We start from the raw sequence: 26,283 nt of genomic DNA on the forward strand, positions 1-26,283 counted from the left end.
GGGCCCTGGCAGCACCAGGTACTCAGGGAAGTTGGCAGCTAGGGAAGCAGGAAATATAGTGCTCTAGAAGGGCATGGCAACCTGTATTTGGCTGATACGCTTCAGTATCCATGCCTGGAGAGAACCCCCTGAGAGAGAAGCCTGGCAGGCTACAGTCCACAGGGTCACAAATAGCTGGACATGACCAAAGCAACCCTGCATGTGTAGATGCAAGACTTCTTTTATCTGTGGCAGCTCTGCCCCAATGAGGGTTGAGTGTGAAGGTGGTGCAGCTGCTTGGTTTGCGGGGACCCTGGCGGCGCCAAGTGTGCAGGAACACAGACTGCCTCCGCCGCAGGAGTTATGGCCTGATCAGAGTCTTTTATAGAGCCTCCTGTAGCTGGCGATCAGAGGACCTCTTTGGCCAGTCTTTCTCCGTAGCTCTGCCCATTCAGTCACATAGAGGGGCCCCCCTTGCTGTGGTCCTGCTCCATAGATTGGTGCATCAGGCACTTAAAGGAGCACCCTGGGTGGGATCCTAATCTGTAGTTCAGTGCATCAGGTGTTTGATGGGCCCACCTCTCTATTGTTCAGCTGCTGTTCCTGGCATGTGGGGAGAGAGAGGCTATGGTGATGGTTCCACCCCCTATGCTGACTCAGCAGTATCTCCTTGCTTCCATGGCTGCCTGGCTTTCCTCCACAGGCATTTCCCACCACAATCTCCTCCCTCACAACCCCTCAATCTGTTTCTCTGCAGTCCACAGCAGCTCTCTCCCTGGGATTGCTCCACAATCCCTAAACCCCAGCTCCCAGCTACTTCACCTTCCAGGGGACCAGTGTCCCTGTCCAGGGTATGTATGGCTGCGGCAAGGACTGTCTGATTCTCGTTTCATTTAGGATGCCACTGATCAGCTGTTTCACTCTCAGCCTTAAATGTTTCTTCTCTGACTCAGACTGGACCCCTGCTTCAGTTCCCTCACCTGCTGAGGGCAGGTCTAGTCGTACTAACACTCCTGTTTTTCCTGGTAGTCCCTTTGTCCTACCAAGTTTTGTGTGGTTCTATATATTCTTTTCCACTGGTCAGGTTCTCCTGTCCTCTGTCAGCTGGTATTCTGCATGACTGTGATTTTTTTTTTAATAACAGTATAATCTTTGTTGAGTTATGGTGAGATACAGATTCCCATACCTTGCAGATCTTTTTCAGAGATGAATTTGGCAGTATGTATCCAACACCATAAAAAATATTCCTTCTCAATTTATACCAAATAAACAATCAGAAATTCATGTATAATGTAATCTGTGATATTATAAAACATTAACCTAAATAAATACCCAACAATAAGACTTTGGTTAAACAAATCATGGGCCACTCATAAAAACATTGTGCAACCTTAAAAGTGATGCTTTCAACAAATATTTGGTGATATAGGAAAATGCTCATACTGTGTTATTCAGTGAAAATGGCATAAAAATATGATTCTGGTTTTTTCTTCTCTGTAACTGAAAATAATTGAAGACTGTATACTAAAGTGAACTTTATTTTTTTTTCAATCAAAAAAGGTCAATGAATGCTATGAAAAGGTATACATCTATATAAAACAAAATAATGAATTTATTTAAAAAAATAGTATACAAGTATAAATGTCTTATTATTCCTACATTTATATATATATAAAATCTTGTCAAACTTCATTCCAATTTTCTTTTTAATATAAAAAAGAATTATTATTTATATTTTGACACTTATCATAAAGAGTTACATAAACCAAAGGAGTTATTTGTTTATAGGATGCTTTTCCCAATAATGAAAATACCAAAAGTCCTTTCTCAGAAACTTGATGCCATACTGCCTGAGAAATACAGGTAATAAATACAGGGTGTCTAGACAGCCTTGCTTTCTGGGGGGAATTATTTTTACTTGTGTGTAGATTATACCAGGTGTAGTATTGCTTGCCTTACACAGTACTATTTAATTACTGTCAAATACTTATTCTAGTCTTCTTTTCCTAACTTCATTAAATTCATTCTTGAAACCATACTACAGGTTTCAGCTTATTTATACTCCATTTTAATCTTCTGTGTGTTAAGAGACATAAAAAACTTGGCAGCTTTATTTCTAATAATATTTATACATCATCCCTGAGGTAAAACCCTTCTGTAGAATTTCTCTGTGTGTTGAGTCAGTGTTTATCATCTGTTGACTGATTAGCTTCCATTCTAGAATTCTGGAATTTGTCAATATTTTCAGAATTTCTCCTTGTTTTCTGGGGACTTTTTCCTTATCTGAAGCCTGTAATTCCTTATTCAGTCATTCATTCATTTATTCGTTTGGTACACATCTATTGAGTGACTACTGTGTACTGGTTACCAGTCACACAAGTGAATAAGACATGATCCCTCCCCTTCTTACTTATTTTGCTGAGTTTTTGTTTTATATGTTCTCTGAGTTAAGAAGATAAATGGAAGCTTGGTTCGGGTCAGGGAAGAAAAGCCTGCTGAATTTCAGACTTTAAAAAGGAGTCTGTATAAACAAAAGTGAAAGTGAAATCTCTCAGTCGTGTCCGGCTCTTTGCGACCCCATGGACTATAGTCCACCAGGCTGCTCCATCCATGGGATTCTCCATGCAAGAATACTGGAGTGGGTTGCCATTTCCTTCTCTAGGGAATCTTCCTGACCCAGGGATCGAATCCAGGTCTCCTGCATTGCAGGCGGACTCTTTAACCTCTGAGCCACCAGGGAAACCCGAGAATATCATATATGATGAGCAACATTTAGGGGTTTCATTTGTTTTTTAGAAGGGGACTGGTGCAGATATAATGAGTATAATTGGGGACATGGTGAATTGTCCAAGCACAGTTGTCCAATAGTTGTTGGGTCTAAACATGAGGGATACTTGATCAAGAGACACAGATATAGTGGTGGTTGGTGTGCAGGTGGAGATGAGCTGTGGGAGTGGCTGTTAACTTCAATCTGAATACATGACTTCCCCCATCTTTATGGTAGGAAAGTGAAATCAGCACCCATGTATATATTTAAAGTAGATTTCCTAGCGTTACTAGTAATTAAAGACAGATTTTTGCATCAAGATTCTATCTGCGAAGAAACTGACTGCTGCCTTAGTGGACAAAACGTCCTTATGAGAAACATCATTCTGCTTTATAGTCTTTGTTATTCTTTGTTCAGAAGTTCTTTATCAATTCAAGAAAACTAAAAGCCTTCAAGAAAATTCTACATCTCATTCAGTACTCTTAATTTCTGTCATCAATTAAGATGAATATTTAAATAAACAACAACTTAATATCACTATTCAAACATTCATAATATATATATATACATATAATAAATATATATTTGTTTACCCACTTTTCTCTCCTCATTAGACTGTGATCTTTTCATATTAATCTTGGTGTCTGTAGAATGTAGCCCCCTAGCATGTAAAATGTGCTCAATAAATAGTGGATGCATGAATTGTTAGAAAAGAAGAAAGAAGTGTTTGACAACTCTGGGAAAGGGTTTCTGTGAGCAAAATAAAATCTAAGAGCAGAGATGTGAAGGAAGAGCTGCTTTAGAGAGAATCTCAATCCTTTCTGAGGAGCATATGACCTTTAAATTACTTAACTGATTGAAAATAAATCATATTTTAAGATTTCACAGTCTTTCAAAAATTTTATAACTTTGATCATGATTTGTTTTGCTTAAAATTCCTAGTTTTAGTGTTTGAATTTGATCATGTTGTATAGAATCCTGATTTGTAACTTTAGACTATATCTGATATTATTTCAGAAATTGAAATATTGGTTAAATTGTCGAAAATGCTAGAGTGACTACCAAGATAGAAAAAAAGCCATGGGTTAGTTGGTCTCTCTCTACACACACGTGCAAGTGTGCACAGATGTACATATTTTAAAACTAAAAAATTTGCCTTTGTATTAATACTTTCAGTAATATACGTGTTATGGTAATTCTCAGAGAGCAGGGTTTTTTTTCTTGTCATTTCAGAAAATAGAAAATCCTGATGAACTGGCAGAACTTATAAATATGAATCTTGCACAACTTTGCTCACTTTTAATGGCTTTATGGGGACAATTTCTGGAAGTTATAACACTACATGAGGAACTAAGACTATTACTAGCACAAGAGCACCATACTCTGAGGGTAAGTTATAAAAATAAGTGATTGTAGAGCATTTTAATGAGTATTGTCATTTATATTTAGAAATTTCTTATGAATAAAAATTCTGATTTTTATCTATTATGTTCATAAATGAGAAAAGAGACATCTATCATTGTGTTATTGTTTGATTCCTAAAGTTAATAATAGAAGAATACAGTTGAGTATATGACCTATCTCAGTTACAACCCTTGCAACTAAGAGACACCACCTGTATGAAATAAAATACACAATAAAGGATAGTTCTTGGAATCCAGGAACAGGAATTATCACTAGATCTCTTAAGAAAAAGAAACCAGAACTAAAAAGCCATCTCAGAATAGACAGAATATCTCTCTCCAAACCTCATACTCCCTCCTTTCCTCTCTCCTTCCTTCACCTCATTTAGAGATATATATTATGAACTTTGCAGGCTCGGGGGAGTAAGCTAGACATGAAGGTTGTTATAGGTCTGGTACGGACACTGTGCAGAAAATTTTGTACAATTTTATTGTGTCAAGAGGCTTCGAGATGTTAAATCTCTGTCTTTTCAGCTTTATCTCCTTATGTACTCTGTATGCACACTAATTTTCCTGAATTAGTTACACAAAACATCATGTGTATTTTATTTTCTTTTCTAGTTTTTCTTTTCTTAACTATAAAGCACAAATGAAAGTGGTAGTCGCTCAGTTGTGTCCAACACTTTGTGAACCCATGGTCCCTCCATGGAATTCCCTGGGCAGGAACACTGGAGTGGGTTGCCATTCCTTTCTCCAAGGGATCTTCCCAACCCAGGGATCAAACTGGGCTCTCCTGCATTGGCAGGTGGGTTCTTTACCATCTGAGCTACTACATAAAGCACAATATATAATTAAAATCAGAAAAGTTCATAAAACGTGCACATTTTAACAAGTGGTTAAAAGTACATACCCTTTTAACGATCACCCAGATCAAGAAATAGAATATTGTCAATACCACAGACATGTTCTATGTATTTGTTCCAATTTCTACCCCTTTATGATATTTACAAGGAATCACCATCTTTCTCAGGAAGTTCCTTCTTTCTCTTTTAGTTATTCAGTCTATATTACTGAATTCTACATAAATGAATTCATACAGTATGTATTCTTTTGTATATTGCTTCTTTCAGTTGAGATTTTGTTTTGGAGATTAATTTATTTTTGTTGTTGTTGTTAGTAGCTGTAGCTTACTCATTTTCATTGCTATAATGTATTTCCATTTGAATATACCTACAATTTGTTTGTCCATTTTACTGTTGATAAGTGTTTGGATTATTTCAGATTTGTAGCTACTGTAAACCAAGCTGCTGTGAATATTTCCTGTCATAACAGTTTCTGTGATGTATTTACCTATGAAAGAGATTACTGTGTCATAGGGTACAAATAACGTCAATTCTATTATATAATGCTACCCTGGTTTCCAAAGTGGTGCTGATTTTCACTCCCACAAGCACCATAGGAAAGTTCTTAGCCCACCTCCTCCCCAGTTCTTGATATTGGCAGACTTTTAAACTTTTGCAAGATGGATGTAAAATGGTATATCATTTTAGTTTTATATGTATTTTTTGATGACTTGGTAATAGTTGAGCACCATTTTGTATGACTGTTGGCTGTGTAGATTTCCTGTTTGTGAAGTACCTGTCCAAACTGGCTGCCCATTTTCTATCAGATTAGTTTTCTTTTTCTTCTTGATTTATAATAGTTTTCTGTGTATTCTAAGTACTGATCTTTGTTAAATGTTTTATAAATCTTTCCTCTTTTCATGGTTTTTTCCACTATGTTCATGCTGTCTTTTGATGAAGTAGAGGTCTTAATTTGTCGATGGAACGCAAGAGAAAAGCCAGACAGAGACACACCTGTATTTGGACATAATATGTACAGATCAGCAAGGAAGATGTGACATTATCAGTAAATGATATTGGGACAATTGGGTATTATATAACTGAATTATATAAAATTCAGTTCCAGATGGACTAAAAACAGACATGAAAGGCAAAATCATAAAGTTTCTAAAATAGAGAAGAGAACTATCAGAAGTATTACAGAAGTAGTACAGCTTACTCCCATATTGTCTTTGTCAGAATCACAAGTTACCATTTTGGCACATTTGCTTCATCATTCCTTCTTTTTGTCAATAGATACACATTCCCAGTTGCTCAACTGGTAAAGAATCCTCCCGCAATTCTGGAGACCCCAGTTGGATTCCTGGGTCGGGAAATTCCCCTGGAGAAGGGATAGACTACCCACTCCAGTATTCTGGAGCTTCCTTGGTGACCCAGGTGGTAAAGAATCCACCTGCAATGTGGAAGACCTGGGTTCAATCCCTGGGCTGGGAAGATCCCCCTGGAGGAGGGCATGGCAACCCACTCCAGTATTCTTCCATAGAGAATCCCCATGAACAAAGGAGCTGGCGGGGTATAGTCTATGGGGTCCCAAAGAGTCAGACACGACTGAGCAACTAAGCACAGCACAGCACCCATATAAATATACTCACACACACATTTTTTTTTCTGGGCCATTTGACAGTTACAGACATTATACTCGTTTTTCCTTAAATACTTCAGGGCATATTGACTAAGAACAAAGATATCCTCTTACTTAACCACAGTACAGTGATCAACTTTAAGACATCTAATACTGAAGCTAAAGGCAAAGGAGAAAAGGAAAAATAAACCCATTTGAATGCAGAGTTTCAAATAATAGCAAGGAGAGATAAAAAAAGCCTTCCTCAGTGATCAGTGCAAAGAAATAGAGGAAAACAATAGAAAGGGAAGGACTAGAGATCTCTTCAAGAAAATTAGAGATACCAAGGGAAATTTTCATGCAAAGATGGGCACAATAAAGGGCAGAAACCTAAAGGTAGGGGCCTAACAGAAGCAGAAGAGATTAAGAAGAGGTGGCAAGAGTACACAAAAGAACTGTACAAAAAAGATCTTAAATGACCCAAATAACCATGACAGTGTGATCACTCACCTAGAGCTAGACATCCTTGAACGCAAAGTCAAGTGGGCCTTAGGAAGCATCACTACGAACAAAGCTAGTGGAGGTAATGGAATTCCAGTTGAGCTGTTTCACATCCTACAAGATGATGCTGTTAAAGTGCTACACTCAATATGCCAGCAAATTTGGAAAAGTCAGCAGTGGCCACAGGACTGGAAAAGGTCAGTTTTCATTCCAATCCCAAAGAAAAGCAATGCCAAAGAATTTTCAAACTACCGCACAATTACACTCATCTCACACTCTAGCAAAGTAATGCTCAAAATTCTCCAAGCCAGGCTTCAACAGTAAGTGAACCATGAACTTCCAGATATTCAAGATGGATTTAGAAAAGGCAGAGAAACCAGAGATCAAATTGCCAACATCTGCTGGATCATTGAAAAAGCAAGAGAATACCAGAAAAACATCTACTTCTGCTTTATTGATTACACCAAAGCCTTTAATGTGTGTGGATCACAACAAACTATGGAAAATTCTTAAAGGGATGGAAATACCAGACCACCTTACCTGCCTCCTGAGATACCCATATGCAGGTCAAGAAGCAACAGTTAGAACCGGACATGGAACAACAGACTGGTTCCAAATTGGGAAAGGAGTATGTCAAGGCTGTATATTGTTACCCTGCTTATTTAACTTATATGCATAGTACATCATGTAAAATGCTGGGCAGGATGAAGCACAAGCTGGCATTAAGATTGCTGAGAGAAATATGAATAATCTCATATATGCAGATGACACCACCCTTATGGTAGAAATAGAAGAAGAACTAAAGAACCTCTTGAAAGTGAAAGAGGAGAGTGAAAAAGCTGGCTTAAAACTCAGCATTCAAAAAGCTAAGATCATGGTATCCAGTCCCATCACTTCATGGCAAATAGATGGGGAAACAGTGGAAACAGTGAGAGACTTTATTTGGGGGGGCTCCAAAATCACTGCAGATTCTGACTGCAGCCATGAAATTAAAAGACGCTTGCTCCTTAGAAGAAAGGCTAGACCAACCTGTTAAAGACAGCATATTAAAAAGCAGAGACATTACTTTGCCAACAAAGGTCCATCAAGTCAAAGCTATGGTTTTTCCAGGAGTCATGTATGGATGTGAGAGTTGGACTACAAAGAAAGCTGAGCACTGAAGAATTGATACTTTTGAACTGTATTGTTGGAGAAGACTCTTGAGAGTCCCTGGACTGCAAGGAGTCAATCCTAAAGGAAATCAGTCCTGAATATTCATTGGAAGGACTAATGCTGAAGCTGAAACTCCAATACTTTGACCACCTGGTGCGAAGAACTGAGTCACTGGAAAAGGCCCTAATACTGGGAAAGATTGAAGATAGGAAGAGAAGGGGACAACAGAAGATAAGATGAGATGATTGGATGGCATCACCAGATCGATAGACATGAGTTTGAGCAATCTCTGGGAGTTGGTGATGGACAGGGAGGCCTAGCGTGCTGCAGTCCATGGGGTCGCAAAGAGTCAGACACGACTGAGTAACTGAACTGTACTGAAATACTGATACCTACTACATGATTCATTTTTAAATCTGGTCAGTTGTCTTAATACCACCCTGTGTGACAACCTTTTCCAGGATCAATCTCAGGGTCACACATTGCAATCAGTTATCACATCCCTTTAAACTCTTCAGACTCACTTAATCTTCCTTCTTCCTTTCGTTTTCTTCATCTTTCACAACTTTAGCCAGTAATTTTTAGACCAGTCTTCAATCTGGTCTTCAATTTGATTATGATTAGATTTAGAAGTTACAGTATTAGTGGGAATGCTACATTTTATTTCTTTTTCAGTCAATTTTGGTAAATTATATTTCTCAAGGATTTTTTTTATCTCAATATATTGATTTATTGGTCTTAAATGAATTCAGAATAATTCTGAAAATTCTTAAAAAGAATTCAGAATAATTATAATGACGATGATCCAGGATGTCGGAAAAAGAATGGTGGGCAAAGATTGAGAAGATGAAATAAATGTTTACCAAAGGCCTAGAAAAACAAAAGAACAAACAAACAGAGATGAACAATACACTAGAAGGAATTAATAGCAGAATAACTAAGGCAAAAGAACGGATTAATGACTTGGAAGATAGAATGGTGGAAATCACTGCCGCAAAACAGAATGTAGAAAAAAGAATGAAAAGAAATGAAGACAGCCTAAGAGACCTCTGGGATCATACATATTGCCTTAATAATTGCCTTAAATATAAATGGATTAAAGACACCAACCAAAAGACATAGACTGGCTGGGTAGATACAGAAACAAGACCCATAGATGTGTTGTCTACAAGAGACCCACCTCAGACTTACAGACTGAATGTAAGAGGATGGTAGAAGGTATTCCACACACAGGGAATTCATAAGAAAGCTGGAGTAACAATACATCACACAAAATAGACTTTAAAGCAAAGACTGTTATAAGAGACAAATAAGGACACTTGATAATGATCAAGTGTTCAATCTGAGAAGATACAACAATTATAAATATATATGCAACCAACATAGGAGTACCTCAATATGTAAGGCAAATACTAAAAAATATAAACAGAGAAATCGACAGTAACAGAATAATAGTGGGGGACTTTAATACCCCACTTTCTCTAGACAGAAAATTAATAAGGAGCATGGACCTTAAATGACAGTTTAGATCAGTTGGATTTAATTGATATTTATAGAGCGTTTCAACCAAAAGTGGCAGACTTTACATTCTTCTCAAGTGCACATGGAACATTCTCCAGGATTGACCACATGCTGGGCCACAAGGCAAGTCTTGGCAAATTCAAGAAAATCAAAATTATATCATTTTTTCTGTCACAAAGCTCTGCGATTAGAAATAAATCACAAGAAAATACTCTAAAAAACATAAATACGTGGCAGCTAAACAATATGCTACTCAGAAACCATTGGATCACTGAAAAACTCAAAGAGGAAATTAAAAAGAAAAAACTTAGAGACAAATGAAAAGGAAAGCACTATGGTCCAAAACTTATGGGATGCAGCAGAAGCAGTTTTAAGTGGAAAGTTTATGGCAATACACAGTTACCTCAAGAAACAAGAAAAACCTCAAACAACCTAACCTTATACCTAAAACAATTAGAGAAAGAAGAAAAAACAAACCTATGATTAACAGAAGGAAATCATAAAAATCAGAGCAGAAATGAATGAAATAGAGACAAAGAAAAATCTCAAAGATCAATGAAACTAAAAGCTTATTCTTTGAAAAGATAAGCAAAATTGATAAACCTTTAGCCAGAAACCAAGAGAAAAAAAAAGGGAGGATTCAAATCAATTAAATTAGAAATGAAAAAGGAGAAGTTACAACTGACTCCATAGAAATACCAAGGATCATAAGAGACTACTATCAACAATTGTATGCCAGTGAAATGGACAACCTAGAAGAAATGCCCAAGTTCTCAGAAAGGTACAGTCTCCTTAAACTGAACCAAGATGAAATAGAAAACATGAACAGACCAGTCACAAGCACTGAAATTGAAACTGTTATTAAAAACCTCCCAACAAACAAAAGTCCGGGCCCTGACAGCTTCACAGGCAAATTTTATCAAATGTTTAGAGAAGAGCTAACACCTCTCCTTCTGAAACTGTTTTAAAAGATCGCAGAGGAAGGAAAACTCCCCAGCTCATTTTTTGAGGCCACCATCACTCTGATACCAAAACCAGACAAAGATAGCACACACACACACACACATTATAATCCAGTATCACTGATGAACATAGATGCAAAAATCCTCAACAAACTACTAGCAATCTGTATCCCACAATACATTGAAAAGATCTTACACTATGATCAAGTGGGATTCATCCCAGTGATGCAAGCATTTTCCAACATCCACAAATCAATCAAGGTAATATACCACATCAACAAATTGAAGAATAAAAACTATATGATCATCTCAGTAGATGCTGAAAAAGCTTTTGATAAAATTCAGCACCCATTTATGATTAAAAAAAACTCTCCAGAAAGTGGGCATAGAGGGTACATAAATCAACATAATAAAGACCATATTCTACAAACCTACAGCTAGCATCATACTCAATAGTGAAAAACTGACAGCATTCCCTCTAAGATCAGGAATAAGACCAGGATGTCCACTCTCACCTATTTTATTCAACATAGTTTTGGAAGTCCTAGCTATAGCAATCAGAGAAGAAAAAGTAAGGGGAATCTAAATTGGAAAAGAAGAAGTTAAACTATCACTATTTGCAGATGACATGATACTATATAGATCCTAAAGATGCTACCAGAAAACTAATAAAACTCATCAATGAATTTGGTAAATTTGCAGGTTATAAAATTAATACATAGAAATCTGTTGCATTTATCTACACTAACAATGAAAGATCAGAAAGAGAAATTCAGGAAGCAGTTCCATTTACCATTGCATCAAAAAGAATAAAATACCTGGGGATAAATCTACCTAAGGATACAAAAAACCTGTACTCTGAAAACTGTAAGATACTGATGGAAGAAATCAAATAAGACATAAACAGATGGGAAGATACACCATATTTTTGGACTGCAAGAATCAATATTGTCAAAATGACTATAGTACCCAAGGCAATCTACAGATTCAGCACAATCCCTATCAAATTACCTATAGCATTTTTCACAGAACTAGAACAAAAAAATCTCAAAATTTGTATGGAGGCAAAAAATATCCCAAATAGCCAAAGCAAGCTTAAAAAATGGAGCTGGAGGAATCAGGCTCCCTGGATATACTACAAAGCTACAGTCATCAAAACAGTATGGTACTGGCCCAAAACTAGAAATATAGATCAATGGAACAGGATAGAAAATGCAGAAATAACCCCATTCACCTATGGTCAATTAATTGATGATGAAGTATGTTGCAAAGACAGTCTTTTAAACAAGTGGTGCTGGGAAAATTGGACAATACATATTTAAAAAATGAAGGTAGATCATTTTGTATATGTATAGAACATATACAAAGATAATCTCAAAATGGATTAAAGACCTAAATATGAGATCAGACAGTGTAAAACTCCTAGAGGAAAGCATAGGCAGAACACTCTCTGGCATAAATCACAGCAGTATCTTTTTCAATCCATTCCCCAAAATAATGGGAATAAAATGGGACCTACTTAAACTCAAAAGCTTTTGCACAGCAAAGGAAACAATAAACAAAATGAAAAGACAACCCACAGATTGGGAGAAAATATTTGCAATTGATGTGACTGAGATAATCACGATGGTGTGATCGCTCACCTAGAGCCAGACATCCTGAAATGTGAAGTCAAGTGGGCCTTAGGAAGCATCACTACAAACAAAGCTAGTGGAGGTGATGGAATTCCAGTGGAGCTATTTCAAATCCTGAAAGATGATGCTGTGAAAGTGTTGCACTCAATATGCCAGCAAGTATGGAAAACTCAGCAGTGGCCACAGGACTGGAAAAGGTCAGTTTTCATTCCAATCCCAAAGAAAGGCAATGCCAAAGAATGTTCAAACTACCACACAATTGCACTCATCTCACACACTAGTAAAGTAATGCTCAAAATTCTCCAAGCCAGGCTTCAGCAATACATGAACCGTGAACTTCCAGATGTTCAACCTGGTTTTAGAAAAGGCAGAGGAACCAGAGATCAAATTGCCAACATCCGCTGGATCATCAAAAAAGCAAGAGAGTTCCAGGAAAACATCTATTTCTGCTTTATTGACTATGCCAAAGCCTTTGACTATGTGGATCACAATAAACTGTGGGAAATTCTGAAAGAGATGGGAATACCAGACCACCTGACCTGCCTTTTAAGAAACCTGTATGCAGGTCAGGAAGCAACAGTTAGAACTGGACATGGAACAACAGACTGGTTCCAAATAGGAAAAGGAGTACATCAAGACTGTATATTGTCACCCTGCTTATTTAACTTCTATGCAGAATACATCATGAGAAACCCTGGGCTGGAAGAAGCACAAGCTGGAATCAAGATTGCCAGGAGAAATATCAATAACCTCAGATATGCAGATGACACCACCCTTATGGCAGAAAGTGAAGAAGAACTAAAGAGCCTCTTGATGATAATTAAAGAGGAGAGTGAAAAAGTTGGCTTAAAGCTCAGCATTCAGAAAACGAAGATCGTGGCATCTGGTCCCATCACTTCATGGGAAATAGATGGGGAAACAGTGGAAACAGTGTCAGACTTTATTTTTCTGGGCTCCAAAATCACTGCAGATGGTGATTGCAGCCATGAAATTAAAAGATGCTTACTCCTTGGAAGGAAAGTTATGACCAACCTAGACAGCATATTAAAAAGCAAGAGACATTACTTTGCCAACAAAGGTCTGTCCAGTCAAGGCTGTGGTTTTTCCAGTGGTCATGTATGGATATGAGAGTTGGATTGTGAAGAAAGCTGAGCACCGAAGAATTGATGCTTTTGAACTGTGATGTTGGAGAAGACTCTTGAGAGTCCCTTGGACTGCAAGGAGATCCAACCAGTCCATTCTAAAGGAGATCAGTTCTGGGTGTTCATTGGAAGGACTGATGCTGAAGCTGAAACTCCAGTACTTTGGCCACCTCATGTGAAGAGTTGACTCATTGGAAAAGACTCTGATGCTGGGAGGGATTGGGGGCAGGAGGAGAATGGAACGACAGAGGGTGAGATGGCTGGATGGCCTCACCAACTCAATGGACGTGAGTTTGGGTGTACTCCGGGGGTTGGTAATGAACAGGGAGGCCTGCCATGCTGCAATTCATGGGGTCGCAAAGAGTTGGACACTACTGAGCAACTGAACTGAACTGAACTGATAAGGGATTAATCTCCAGATTTACAAACAGTTTGTGATGCTTAACAGCATCAAAACCAACAGAACACTCAAAAAGTGGACAGAAGACCTGAATAGATATTTCTCCAAAGAAGACATACAGATGGCCAGCAGACTCATGAAGAGATGTTCAATGCTGCTGGTTATTAAGGAAATGCAAATCAAAGCTGCAGTGAGATAACACCTCACACTGGTCAGAATGACTATCATCAAAAACTGACAAAAAAATAAACGCTGGGGAGGGCATGGAGAGTAGGGAACCCTCTTACACTGTTGGTGGGAATGTAAATTGGTATAGCCACTATGGAGAACAGTATGAAGTTTCCTTAAAAAACTAAATATAGAGCTACTATTGGAAAAGACTCTGATGCTGGGAGGGATTTGGGGGCAGGAGGAAAAGGGGACAACAGAGGATGAGGTGTCTGGATGGCATCACCGACTCAATGGACGTGAGTTTGAGTGAATTCCAGGAGATGGTGATGGACAGGGAGGCCTGGCATGCTGCAATTCATGGGGTCGCAAAGAGTCGGACACGACTGAGTGACTGAACTGAACTGAACTGAACTGAACTACAGAGCTACCATATGACCCTGCAGTCCCACTCCTGCTCAGCATGTATCAGGAGGAAAACATGATTTGAAATGATATATGCACCCCAGTGTTCATTGCAGCCCTGTTTACAATAGCCAAGACATGGAAGCAACCTAGATGTCCATCAGCAGATGAATGGATAAGAAAGCTGTGGTACCATCTACCCAGTGGACTATTACTCAGCTGTAAAAAGAACACATTTGAATCGGTTCTAATGAAGTGGACAAAACTGGAGCCTATTATGCAGAGTGAAGTAAGTCAGAAAGAAAAACATCAATACAGTATATTAATGCATATATGTTAATGCATATATATGGAATTTAGAAAGATGGTAACTATGACCCTATATGTGAGACAGTAAAAGAAACACAGATACAAAGAACATACTTTTGAACTCTGTGGGAGAATGCGAGGGTGGGATGATTTGAGAGAATAGCTTTGAAACCTGTATATTATCATATGTGAAATAGATCACCAGTCCAAGTTCAATGCATGAAATGGCACTTAGGGTCCGTGCTCTGGGATGACCCTGAGGGATGGGATGGGGAGGGAGGTGGGAGGGGGGTTCAGGATGGGGGACACATGTACACCCATGGCTGATTCATGTCAATGTATGGCAAAACCCAGCACAATATTGCAAAGTAATTAGCCTCCAATTAAAATAAATTAATTAATTTTTAAAAAAAGAAGATGTGGTATGTATATACAATGGAATATTATTCCATTAAAAAGAATGAAAAAAGGCCATTTGCAGCAACATAGGTGGACCTAGACAGTGTCATACTGAGTGAAGTAAGTCAGAGAGAGAAGGATAGATATCATATGGCATCCCTTATATGTGGAATCTAGAAATAAATGATACAAATGAACTTACATACAAAACAGAGACTCACAGATTCAGAAAACGAATTTATGGTTGCCTGGGGGAAGGGAGTTAGGGAGTTTAGAAGGTCATGAACACACTGCTATATTTAAAATGGGTAACCAACAAGGATCTATTGAATAGCACATGGAAATCTACTCAACATTATATGCCAGTCTGGTTGGGAGGGGGATTTGGGGGAGAATGGATACATGTGTATAGATGGCTGATTCCCTTCTCTGTTCACCTGAAACTGCTGCTGCTGCTAAGTCGCTTCAGTCGTGTCCAACTCTGTGCGACCCCATAGATGGCAGCCCACCAGGCTCCACCATCCCTGGGATTCTCCAGGCAAGAACACTGGAATGGGTTGCCATTTCCTTCTCCCAGTGCATGAAAGTAAAGTGTGAAAGTGAAGTTGCTCAGTCATGTCTGACTCTATGGACTGCAGTCTTCCAGGCTCCTCTGTCCATGGGATTTTCCAGGCAAGAGTACTGGAGTGGGATGCTATTGCCTTCTCCAACCTGAAACTGCTACAGCATTGTTAATTGGCTATACTATACCCAATACAAAATAAAAAGTATAGTCTGAAAAAAATAATGCTGGAATTTCAGTTTAAGTAAAATCTACAGATCAATTTAGACAGAATTTTCCCCTTAATTATATTGAGCCAATCTGTGAACATGACCTGGCTCCCCATTTACTTAGGTCTTTAATTTCTCTTAGAAGTGTTTTATAGTTTTCAGTCTCTCTTATTTATTTATAACCTTTTTATGCAATTATATTATGTGATGTTGTTATAAATGGTCTTTTAATTTCATTTTTTTAAAGGTTGTTACTAGAGTGTAAAAGTACAATTGATTTTTGCTTATTGATTTTATATCCTATGACCCTGCTAAACTTATAGGTATAGTATATTATAAATCTAACTTGGGTCATATTGATTCATAGGGTTGTTTAATCAACATTCTGGGTGGCCATTTTTTTTGTCTCTGCTTTGCTATTTTAAAGACATACCGTTATCATCTGTCCGCCATACTCTGTGATAATAAATCAGTCATTGATATCAGGGTTCCCAACCCCTGGGCTGCAGACAGGGCTGCACAGCAACAGGTGAGAGGCAAGTGAGTGAGCAGCGCTGCTTCTGTGTTTACATCTCCCCATCGCTCACATTACCACTTGAGTTCCACCTCCCGTCAGGTCAGCAGTGGCATTAGATTCTCATAGGAGCATGAACCCTACTGTAAAACTGTGCCTGCAAGGGATCTAGAGTGTGCTCCCCGTATGGGAATCACCTGAAAACTACCACCACCGCCCTTTTCCATGGAAAAATTGTCTTCCGCTAAACCTGTCCCTCCCTACCACCCAAAAGGTTGGGAACACTGATTTACAATGTTGTTTTCCTTCAGCTGCTGTTAGGATCTTCTCTTTATCTTTGTTTTTTTAGCTATTTAATTCTGATGTGCCTTGTATTTTCTTAATTTATCTTCCTTAGGATTTGCTTTAATTCCCAGATCTGCAGTGTGATATTTTAATCAAAATTTTAGCCATAACTATAGATTTTTTTATGCCCCAGTTTTTCCCTCTGGCACTCTCATATCACTTGTTACACTTTTGATATTTTGGGGTCTTTAGTTTTTTTTCTCTATGTTGTTTGGAGTGAATAATTTTTGTTATTCTATCTTTGAATTCACTAACTCATTTCTGTAGTGTCTGATCTGGTCTAAGTCTTATCTAGTAAAATTTTCATTTCTGATATTATATTCTTACTTCCAAAATTTCCCCTTGGTATTTTTTTTAATGGTTTCATTTTTCTGCTAAGGTTCCTCATCTCTTCCTTCATTAAGATCAGCTGCTCTCAGTCATTTGGTAGTGTATAATTATTGCCTAAAAGTACTTGCCTGGACTTGTGGTTTCTGATCTGGTTTGGAAGAGACTTGGACTTCATCACTTCCTTTCTACCAACAAGAAAAGAGCTGAACAAACCAAATGTCAACACATCTTTTTATATCCATTTGAGAATTGAGGCTGCATGATAAACTTCTGCCCACCTCACCTGAACTGGAAAGAGAGATAGCCAATTACAGAGAATCACATCTTGCTAAAGCAGAAACGTATCCATGAACAGAAATCACCAGGAGCCAGTACCAGGGGAGCAAAATGTACACTGTAATTGACAAATTTCTGGGGGCTCAGTTTGGACAAGTTTGAGTTGGTAACTCCAGAGGGCCCAGTCTTAGGGGATACCCACACTTCTATGAGTTTTAGCTTGAGGAATCCTACCAGATTCGCATAATGATGATCAGAGAAATCCCCTCATGCAGGGAGAGGTGGAAATAGTCATTTGTAGATACATTCAGAGCATTCTATCCTCTTAACAAGACCTTCCTCCTCAGAAGCTCTTTCTGGAGCCCATCTGACCTGGAGGACCCAATTCCAGCCCTCTCTAGCCATTCACTTGGGGAAGGAAAATTCCCAACTTACATTATCAGAGAATTGCAAATGAAAACAATGAGATGCCATACACACCTGTAAGAATGACTAAAATCAAAAACACTGACAACACCAAATATTGATAAGGATGGGGACCCAACAGGAATTCTCATTCATTGCTGTTGGGAATACAAAATGGTGCAGCCAGTTTGGAAGATGGCTTGGCAATTTCATACAAATCCAAACATACTCTTACATTACAATCCAGCTATCATGCTTTTTTATTTTTTTCCCAAATTAATTGAAAGTTAGGTCTACGCAAAAACCTGCACATATATTATAGCAGCTTTTTTCATAATTGCCAAAACTTGAACTAAACTGTCCTTCATCAGGTGAATGAATAAATCTTTGTTTATCCATATAATGGAACTTTTTTCAGTAATAAAAAGAAATGAGCTATCAAACCATAAAAAGACATAGAAAAACCTTAATAATTTATTTTTGCTAAATGAAGCCAATCTGAAGAGAGTTACCTACTATATGATTCCAACTGTATGATATTCTGGAAAAGGAAAAACTAAAGAGATGATCAGTAGTTGCCAGGGGCTCGGGGGAATTGGGAGAGAGTCAGGTGGGTGGAGCACGAGAGATCTTTAGGACAGTGGAACTGTTCTCTATGATGTTGTGATGGTAGGTGTTTGTCTTTATACATTTATCAAAGCCCATACTATGCACAATACCAAGGGTGAACCTTAATGAAGTGATGAACTTTAGTTGTTGATGATGTGTCAACATTGGTTCATCAGTTATAACAAATGCGTCAAATTATTGGAGAAGGAAATGGCAACCCACTCCAGTATTCTTGCCTGGGAGACACCATGGACAGAAGAGCCTGGCAGGCTACAACCCGTAGAGTCGCAAAAGAGTGGGACACAACTTACCGACTGACCAACAACATCAAATTATAACAAATACAAGACGCAAATAATAGGAAAAACTTGGGGGCTTGGTGTATAATTGGGATTTTCTATAATTTCTGATCAATTTTTCTCTAAAACTGCTCTTAAAAAAAAAAAACTTTAGTTTTAATTTTTTTTTTTAAATTCTTGCTTACTATTTCTAGCACCTGGGTTATTGTGGAGTCTATTTCAACAAACTGCTTGTATCGCTTGATTGTAAGGTACATTTTCCCACTTCTTTGCGTATCCAGTGGGTGTTCTTCAGGGCTGGAAGCAGTTGCTCCATGTATTTTGTCAGGTTTTGTAAGTTGTTTTCAGTAGAGTCAATCTAATACCAGTTTCTCTGTCCTGGTCTCAGTGAAGTTAAATAGTGCTTTTCAACTTTGGCTGTGTATTAGAGTCATCTTGGGAACTTTAAAAATTATCAGTGCTAAATGGGGCCCAGACATGGGTAGAATTTTTTAAGTTCTCCAATTGATTAACAGGTTTGGGTGGCGGTGGTGGTTTAGTCACCAAGTCATGTCTAACTCTTTGCTACCCCATGGACTGTAGCCTGCCATACTCCTCTTTCGTGGGATTTCCCAGGCAAGAATACTAGAATAGGTTGCCATTTCCTTCTCCAGGGGATCTTCCTGACTCAGGGATCAAATGTCTCCTGCTTGGCAGGCAGATTCTTTACCACTGTATCACCTGAGAACAGTGTTAGGCCTTTCCCTAAATAAGAGGATTCTGCTAGGGGGAGTGGGAACTGAAATCTATCCTGTCTTGCCTTGAGGCAGGTTGTATCTGCCTATGAAAAGAGTACCTTTTTGTTTTGGTTCCTGTTTGTTTTCCTTTTCCATTATGGTTTATCACAGGATATTGAATATTGTTCCCTCTGCCATACAGTAGGCCCTTGTTGTTTATCTGGTCTGTGTCTAATAGTTTGCCACTGTGAATCCCAGACTCCCAATTCTTCCCTCTTCCTGTCCTCCTCCTCCTTGACAGCCACAAGTCTGTTCTCTGTAAGTCTGTTTGACAGATAAGTTCATTTGTGTCATATTTTAGATTCCACATATGAGTGATATCATAGGGTATTTGTCTTTCTCTGTGACTTACTCCATTTAGTGTGATAATCTCTAGGTGCGTCTGTGTTTCTGCAAGTGGCATTATTTCATTCTTTTCTATGGCTGAGTAATATTCCATTGTCAGTACACACAAACATACACATACGTAAATGTTCAGTCACGCAGTTGGTGTCCCACTCTTTGCGACCCAATGGACTGCAGCACGCTAGGCTTACCTGTCCTTCACCATCTCCCAGAGCTTGCTCAGACTCATGTCCATTGAGTCAGTGATGCCATCCAACCATTCCATTCTCTGTCACTCTCTTCTGCCTTCAGTCTTTCCCAGCATCAGCGTCTTTTTCAATGAGTCGGCTGTTCTAATCAGGTGGCCAGAGTAATGGAGCTTCAGCTTCAGCATCAGTCCTTCCAATGAAATTCAGGGTTGATTTTCTTTAGGATTGACTGGTTTTATCTCCTTGTTGTCCAGGGGACTCTCAAGAGTCTTCTCCAGCACTGCAATTTGAAAGCATCAATTCTTTGGACTCAGCCATTTTTATGGTCCATCTCTCACAACTGTATGTGACTACTGGAAAGACCACAGCCTTGACTATACAGACTTTCATCGGCAAAGTGATGTCTTTGCTTTTTAACACACCGTCTAGGTTTGTTATAGCTTTCCTGCCAAGGAGCAGCTGTCTTCTGATTTCATGGCTGCAGTCACCATCCACAATGATTTTAGAGCCCAAGAAGAGGAAATCTGTCACTGCTTCCACCTTTCCCCTTCTAATTTGCTGTGAAGTGATGGGACCGGATGCCATGATCTTAGTTTTTTTAATGTTTAGTTTTAAGCTGGCTTTTTCACTGTCCTCCTTCACCCTCATCAAGAGTTTCTTTAGTTCCTCTTCTCTTTCTGTCGTTAGAGTGGTATCATCCACATATCTGAGGTTGTTGGTATTTCTCCCAGCAATCTTGATTCCGGCTTGTACCTCATCCAGCCCAGCATGTCTCATGATGCACTCTGTGTATAAACTAAATAAACAGAGTGATAGTAAACAGCCTTGTCATACTCCTTTCTCAATCCTGAAGCCGTTGGTTGTTCCATACAAAGTTCTCACTGTTGCTTCTTGACCAGCATACAGGTTTTTCAGGAGACAGGTATAAGGTGGTCTGGTATTTCCATCTCTTTAACACAGTTCGTTATGATCCACACACTCAGAGGCTTTAGTGTAGTCAATGAAACAGAGGTAGATTTTTTCCTGGAATCCTCTTGTTTTCTCTGTGATCCAGCAAATGTTGACAATTTGATCTCTGGTTCCCCTGCCTTTTCTAAACCCAGTTTGGACATCTGGAAGTTCTTAGTTGATGTAATGCTGAAGCCTAGCATGCAGGATTTTGAGCATAACCTTACTAGCATGGGATATGAGTCCAGTTGTCTGGTGGTTTGAGCATTCTTTAGTACTGCCCTTCTTGCTAATTGGGATGAGGATTGACCTTTTCCAGTTCTGCGGCCACTGCTGGGTTTTCCAAATTTGCTGACGTATTGAGTGCAGCACTCTGATAGCATCATCTTTTAGGATTTTAAATAGCTCTGCTGGAATTCCATCACCTCCACTAACTTTATTGACGGTTAGTGCTTCCTAAACAGTGCTTCCTAAGGTCCACTTGACTTTACACTCCAGAATGTCTAGCTCTAGGTGAATGACCACACCATCATGGTTATCCAGATCATTGAGATATTTTTTGTACAGTTCTTCTGGGTATTCTTTCCATCTGTTCTTGGTCTCTTTGCTTCTATTAGGTCTTAACTGTTTCTGTCCTTTATTGTGCCCATCTTTGGATGAAATGTTCCTTTGATATTTCCAATTTTCTTAAAGATATCTCTAGTCTTTCCCTTTCTGGTGTTTTCCTCCATTTGTTTGCATTGTTCATAGAAGGCTTTCTTGTCTCTCCTTGCTGTTCTCTGGAACTATGCCTTTAGTTGGGTGTACATTTTCCTTTCTCCCTTGCTTTTCACTTATCTTTCTTCAGCTATTTGTAAAGCCTCCTCAGACAACCACTTGGCCTTCTTGCTTTTCTTTTTTTTGGGGGTGGTTTTGTTTGCTGCCTCCTGTATAATATTACGGACCTCTATCCATAGTTCTTCAGGCACTCTGTTTACTAGATGTAGTCCCTTGAATCTATTCGTCGCCTCCACTGTATATTCATAGGTGGTTTGATTTAAGTTGTCCCTTGCTGTCCCAGCAGTTTTCCCTGCTTTCTTTAGTTTAAGCCTGAATTTTTCTATGAGAAGCTTATGATCTGAGCCACAGTCAGCTCCAGGTCTTGTTTTTGCTAACTGTACAGAGCTTCTCCATCTTCTGCTACAAAGAATGTAGTCAATCTGATTTTCCCATTGACTGTTTGGTGATGTCCATATATAAATCATCTCTTGTGTTGTTGAAAAAGAGTATTTGCTATGACCAGTGCATTCTCTTGGGGGAATTCTGTTAGCCTTTGCCTGCTTCATTTTGTACTCCAAGGGGAAACTTACTTGTTACTCCAGGTATCTCTTAACTTCCTACTTTTGATTTCCAGTCCCCTATGATAAATGCTGTGCTGTGCTTAGCCACTCAGTTGTGTCCAACTCTTTGCAATTCCTATGATGAATAAGATATCTTTAAGCAACATATTAGGATGAACACAGATAAAAGAAACATTTAATTCTGTAAACACTATAAACACTCATTTTTAACCCTTGAAGGCTATTTTTTTTTAACTTCCTGGTTAAATTTTGAATACTTGATGTTTCCAAATGAGTGGATTCTTTAAAATTAGGGTATATACTCAAAACTGGTTTTACAGTTATGTATGTGTGCTAAGTCACTTTAGTCGTGTCCGACTCTTTGTGACCCCATGGACTGTAGCCCACCAGGCTCCTCTGCCCATGGGATTCTCCAGGCAAGAATACTGAAGTGGGTTGCCATGCCCTCCTCCAGAGGATCTTCCTGACCCAGTGATCAAACCTGCATCTCTAATGTCTCCCATGTTGGTAGGTGGGTTCTTGACCACTAGGGCCACCTGGGACGCCCCACAACTATGTATACCAGAGTATTAATATCTATTACTCATATCCTGAGTTTGAATTTGTAAATTTAACATTTTTTCTATGAATGCCTTTTTGCCCAGAACTAAGCTCTGTTGCCTTCAGGTGGCAGTGATGCCTTAGTCATGGCCTCAGTATGGTCACCAGCTTTATTCATCATGTGTTACCACTGCATGAAAATCAGGGCAGAAGAACTTCCATCTGGGCTCAGAGAGGAAAGGAAAGACTTGCTGATACTAGGGAGTCTTAATGCAGAAGGGAAGAGCTCAGTGGTTGGAACACAAGACAACACTTTTTCTCAAGCCCTTATTTGAATCCCAGGTGTATCACGGGCCAGCTCTGTTGTCTTGGCCAAGTAATTAACTTCTTTCTGCCTGTTTTCTCAGTTGTTAAATGAAAATATACTCACTTCATAGGGTTTTCATATGGTTTAAATCAAAGAATAAAAAAGTAAAGTGCTTAGCATGGAGCTTATGAGGGCAGCTGCTCTCCAGAAATGATTGCTCTTATCATAGGAATCTGAGAAGGCAGGCCCAGCTGCAGCCACAGATCACTTCAGGTTGGATTTCTTCACACTTTATAGCCCTCAGGAAAACCTCTCTGACAGACAGGCAAATGGTTTTCCTTATCTCTCCGCTAGTGTTGGAGAGCAAGAAGAGGCAGTTGCAGCATTTGAAGGTAAAGACACAGTTACGTCCTTCCCTCACAGATGCCTCATGCCTCCCCTTGTCCCTCTGAAGATCCTGTCTCACCAACTCAGGGAGATAGGCTGAGGAAATCAGAAACTCAACTGGCTGTATCTTGATGACGAATAAAACATTTCTGCAATTCATTGTGTATTTAAAACCAAAGAACCTCTAGTCTTCTTTCCCTTTAGAAAAAATTTTCAATGTAATGTAATTCCTAGCTATAATCTGATTTCTCTCTCCTCCACGTACCCTTCAAACAAAATATATTTTCCATGCCCTTACTGGTGCTTCAATTGCTGTCCGTAGCTGACAAAGCCTTTGAATAATTAGAAATGAAAAGGTCAAAATACGAATATGATGGAAGAAATATTCAACTAGATTTGACCAGTATTTACAAAGCACTTGCTTTTATAACATACCAAGATGTATTTTAGGCAGATAGCAAAGATCATCCCAAATACAGCTCCTACTCTAAAGAATATCACACATTAAGAGGGGAGACAATTCACATAAACAATTATTTTAAGGAAAAATGTGGTGAATGCTACAGTGGTAATTGTCATAGCTTATATTTGCATATACCTTCCAGTTTAAAAAAGAAATATCAAACACGTAATTATGCTTACTCTTCACAATAACTCCGTATGTAGACTAAGTATTAAGTGTAATTGAAAGCGAGTCATCGAGGCTCCCAAGGTGAAATGCCTGAGGTCGCAGTGTCAGTGAGTCCACCCATCAGCTCACCTGACGTGTCCTGGGCTGCCTGGCACACAGCATGAAGCAGGAGCTAGGCGGTCCTACCATTTTTTTCGTGTGCTGCGCACTCTTCTTGGTGTGGGGGACAGAATCCCCATCTTCAAGGAGGATGAATGGTGAATCCGTAATGTAAGCCGAAGTTTCTTCCTCTGCATTCTGTTCTTTCTTTTAACTCATGCAGTAAGTACCAACATACAGAGGTTTGGCAACACTGAGGAGAGAGGTTAATCTTATGGGGGTGGTTATGGGGGCCCTTGCGGAGGGTGTTTTTCTTCCTACCACATAAAACCTCATTGACTTGTTAGATGCACCATGTTATTCATACTCCCTTTTGGAATTTTTCAGGTGCGCAGGTTTTCTGAGGCCTTCTTTTGTTTTGAACATCCAAGAGAAGCTGCCATTGCATACCAGGAACTTCAGTGAGTAACACAAATCCAAAGTTTAAATGATTTTGTTTCCTTTTATATAAGATATCATCTCAGAATTTATCATGGCGGAATATACAATATTTACAGCAAAAGAAATGAGAATTTGAAATTCAGAAATCTCCTGTTAATCAAATGTGTTTAATCTTGTGAATTGCTTCATGAAAGACCCCTGCCTTCCGTAAAGAATCACATTGCACTATTATCTCATCCCACACATGAGATCTACCCACCCTTAGGAGTCCCACAAGGCCCTGGTTCCAGCCTTCCGTTTGGTCATCTTGTTGTACCTTTATTTTCACAGGTCAGAATCTCTTACATTTACGATTATGTATTGCAGGTTCTCAAAAGTAGTCTGGCACTTTTGAGACTGGCAAAAGACTGGCACTTCTTGCCATTATGTAAAAGATGTATAATTCAAATATCCAGAGTAGATGCCTTTTTTTTTCCCTACTGAGTATTTTTAGATCTGGTTTTCTTTGGCTTTAAGGAATATTTTGAGGACATTATGCTGAGTGAAAAGAAGTGAGACATAAAAGAATAAATTATATATGATTCTGTTTATATGAAGTTCTGGAACACATAAAACTAAGGTGAAGTAAAAGTCAGGACAGTGGTTGTCTTGGTGTTGACTTGGGTGGAGAGTTTGCCTGGGATGACATTAGAATACTCTCTAGACAGGTGGAAATGTTCTGATTCTGTGTCCACTTACCAGAACCATACAGCTAAGGTGTATTTGTTTCAGTGCCTGTGAACTGTACCTTAAAATAGAACTGTAAATAATCATAGGGTGTGTGAGTGGAGGTTCAGACAAAGCGAGAGGGGAAATGCTCATTGTTGAAGCTGACGGGATTATTTTGCTATTCTGTGTACTTTGATTTGTTTAGGAAATTTTTCATAAGAAAAAGTTTTTTTAAAAAACTTTTATATTAGAAAAGTATATACCTTTTTAAAAATAGCTGTTGTGTTTATCAGTATGTGTTAAGTAAGCAGTAGGAATGGAACACTTTTTTTCAACATTATCATCAAATCATTAGTAGGCATTTGAGCTTCTGGTCTTTCTCTTCTATGCTATTCTCAGCTAATTAGGAAGTGCATATATTAAGTACAGATAAATCGCTTTGAAATAACATTTGTCAGTAAACCATAATTTTTATAAGTCAATAATTTTCAGTGTAGCAGTTTTTATCTCTGATCAAGGAACTCCTTTGTCAGGAGCTTGTGTCTTGAGTGGTGGGGAGCATATGACTGATGAGGGGATGGTGCCTGGGGGACTATGAGGTGGAACTGGTGTGATTATCTCGGTTGCAGTCTGACGTGAGACATGTTTTTCAGTGCTCAGAGTCATCTCCAGATGTGCACCGCTATCAAAAACACTTCCTTCTGCAGCTCTCTCCCACCCCTGCCTATTGAATGTAGTGAATTAGATGGAGATCTCAATTCGTTACCTATTATCTTTGAAGATAGGTATTTAGATTCAGTTACTGAAGGTAAGTGTAAT

The 26,283-nt window shown here is 38.8% G+C and overlaps 1 protein-coding gene across 6 annotated transcripts in view; it reads left to right on the plus strand.

The window, feature by feature from the left end:
• Window positions 1-26,283, plus strand: part of FAM135A (family with sequence similarity 135 member A) — a 156,656-nt gene that overhangs the window by 96,645 nt on the left and 33,728 nt on the right. For all 6 annotated transcript variants that reach the window (XM_024996871.2, XM_005210636.5, XM_005210639.5 and 3 more), the window contains 3 exons: window positions 3,980-4,135; window positions 24,703-24,776; window positions 26,118-26,272. In XM_024996871.2, the coding sequence (XP_024852639.1) occupies window positions 3,980-4,135; window positions 24,703-24,776; window positions 26,118-26,272 (385 nt within the window). The remainder of the gene's footprint in view (window positions 1-3,979; window positions 4,136-24,702; window positions 24,777-26,117; window positions 26,273-26,283) is intronic.

Source organism: Bos taurus, chromosome 9 (assembly GCF_002263795.3).
Source record: "Bos taurus isolate L1 Dominette 01449 registration number 42190680 breed Hereford chromosome 9, ARS-UCD2.0, whole genome shotgun sequence".
NCBI lineage: Eukaryota > Metazoa > Chordata > Mammalia > Artiodactyla > Bovidae > Bos > Bos taurus.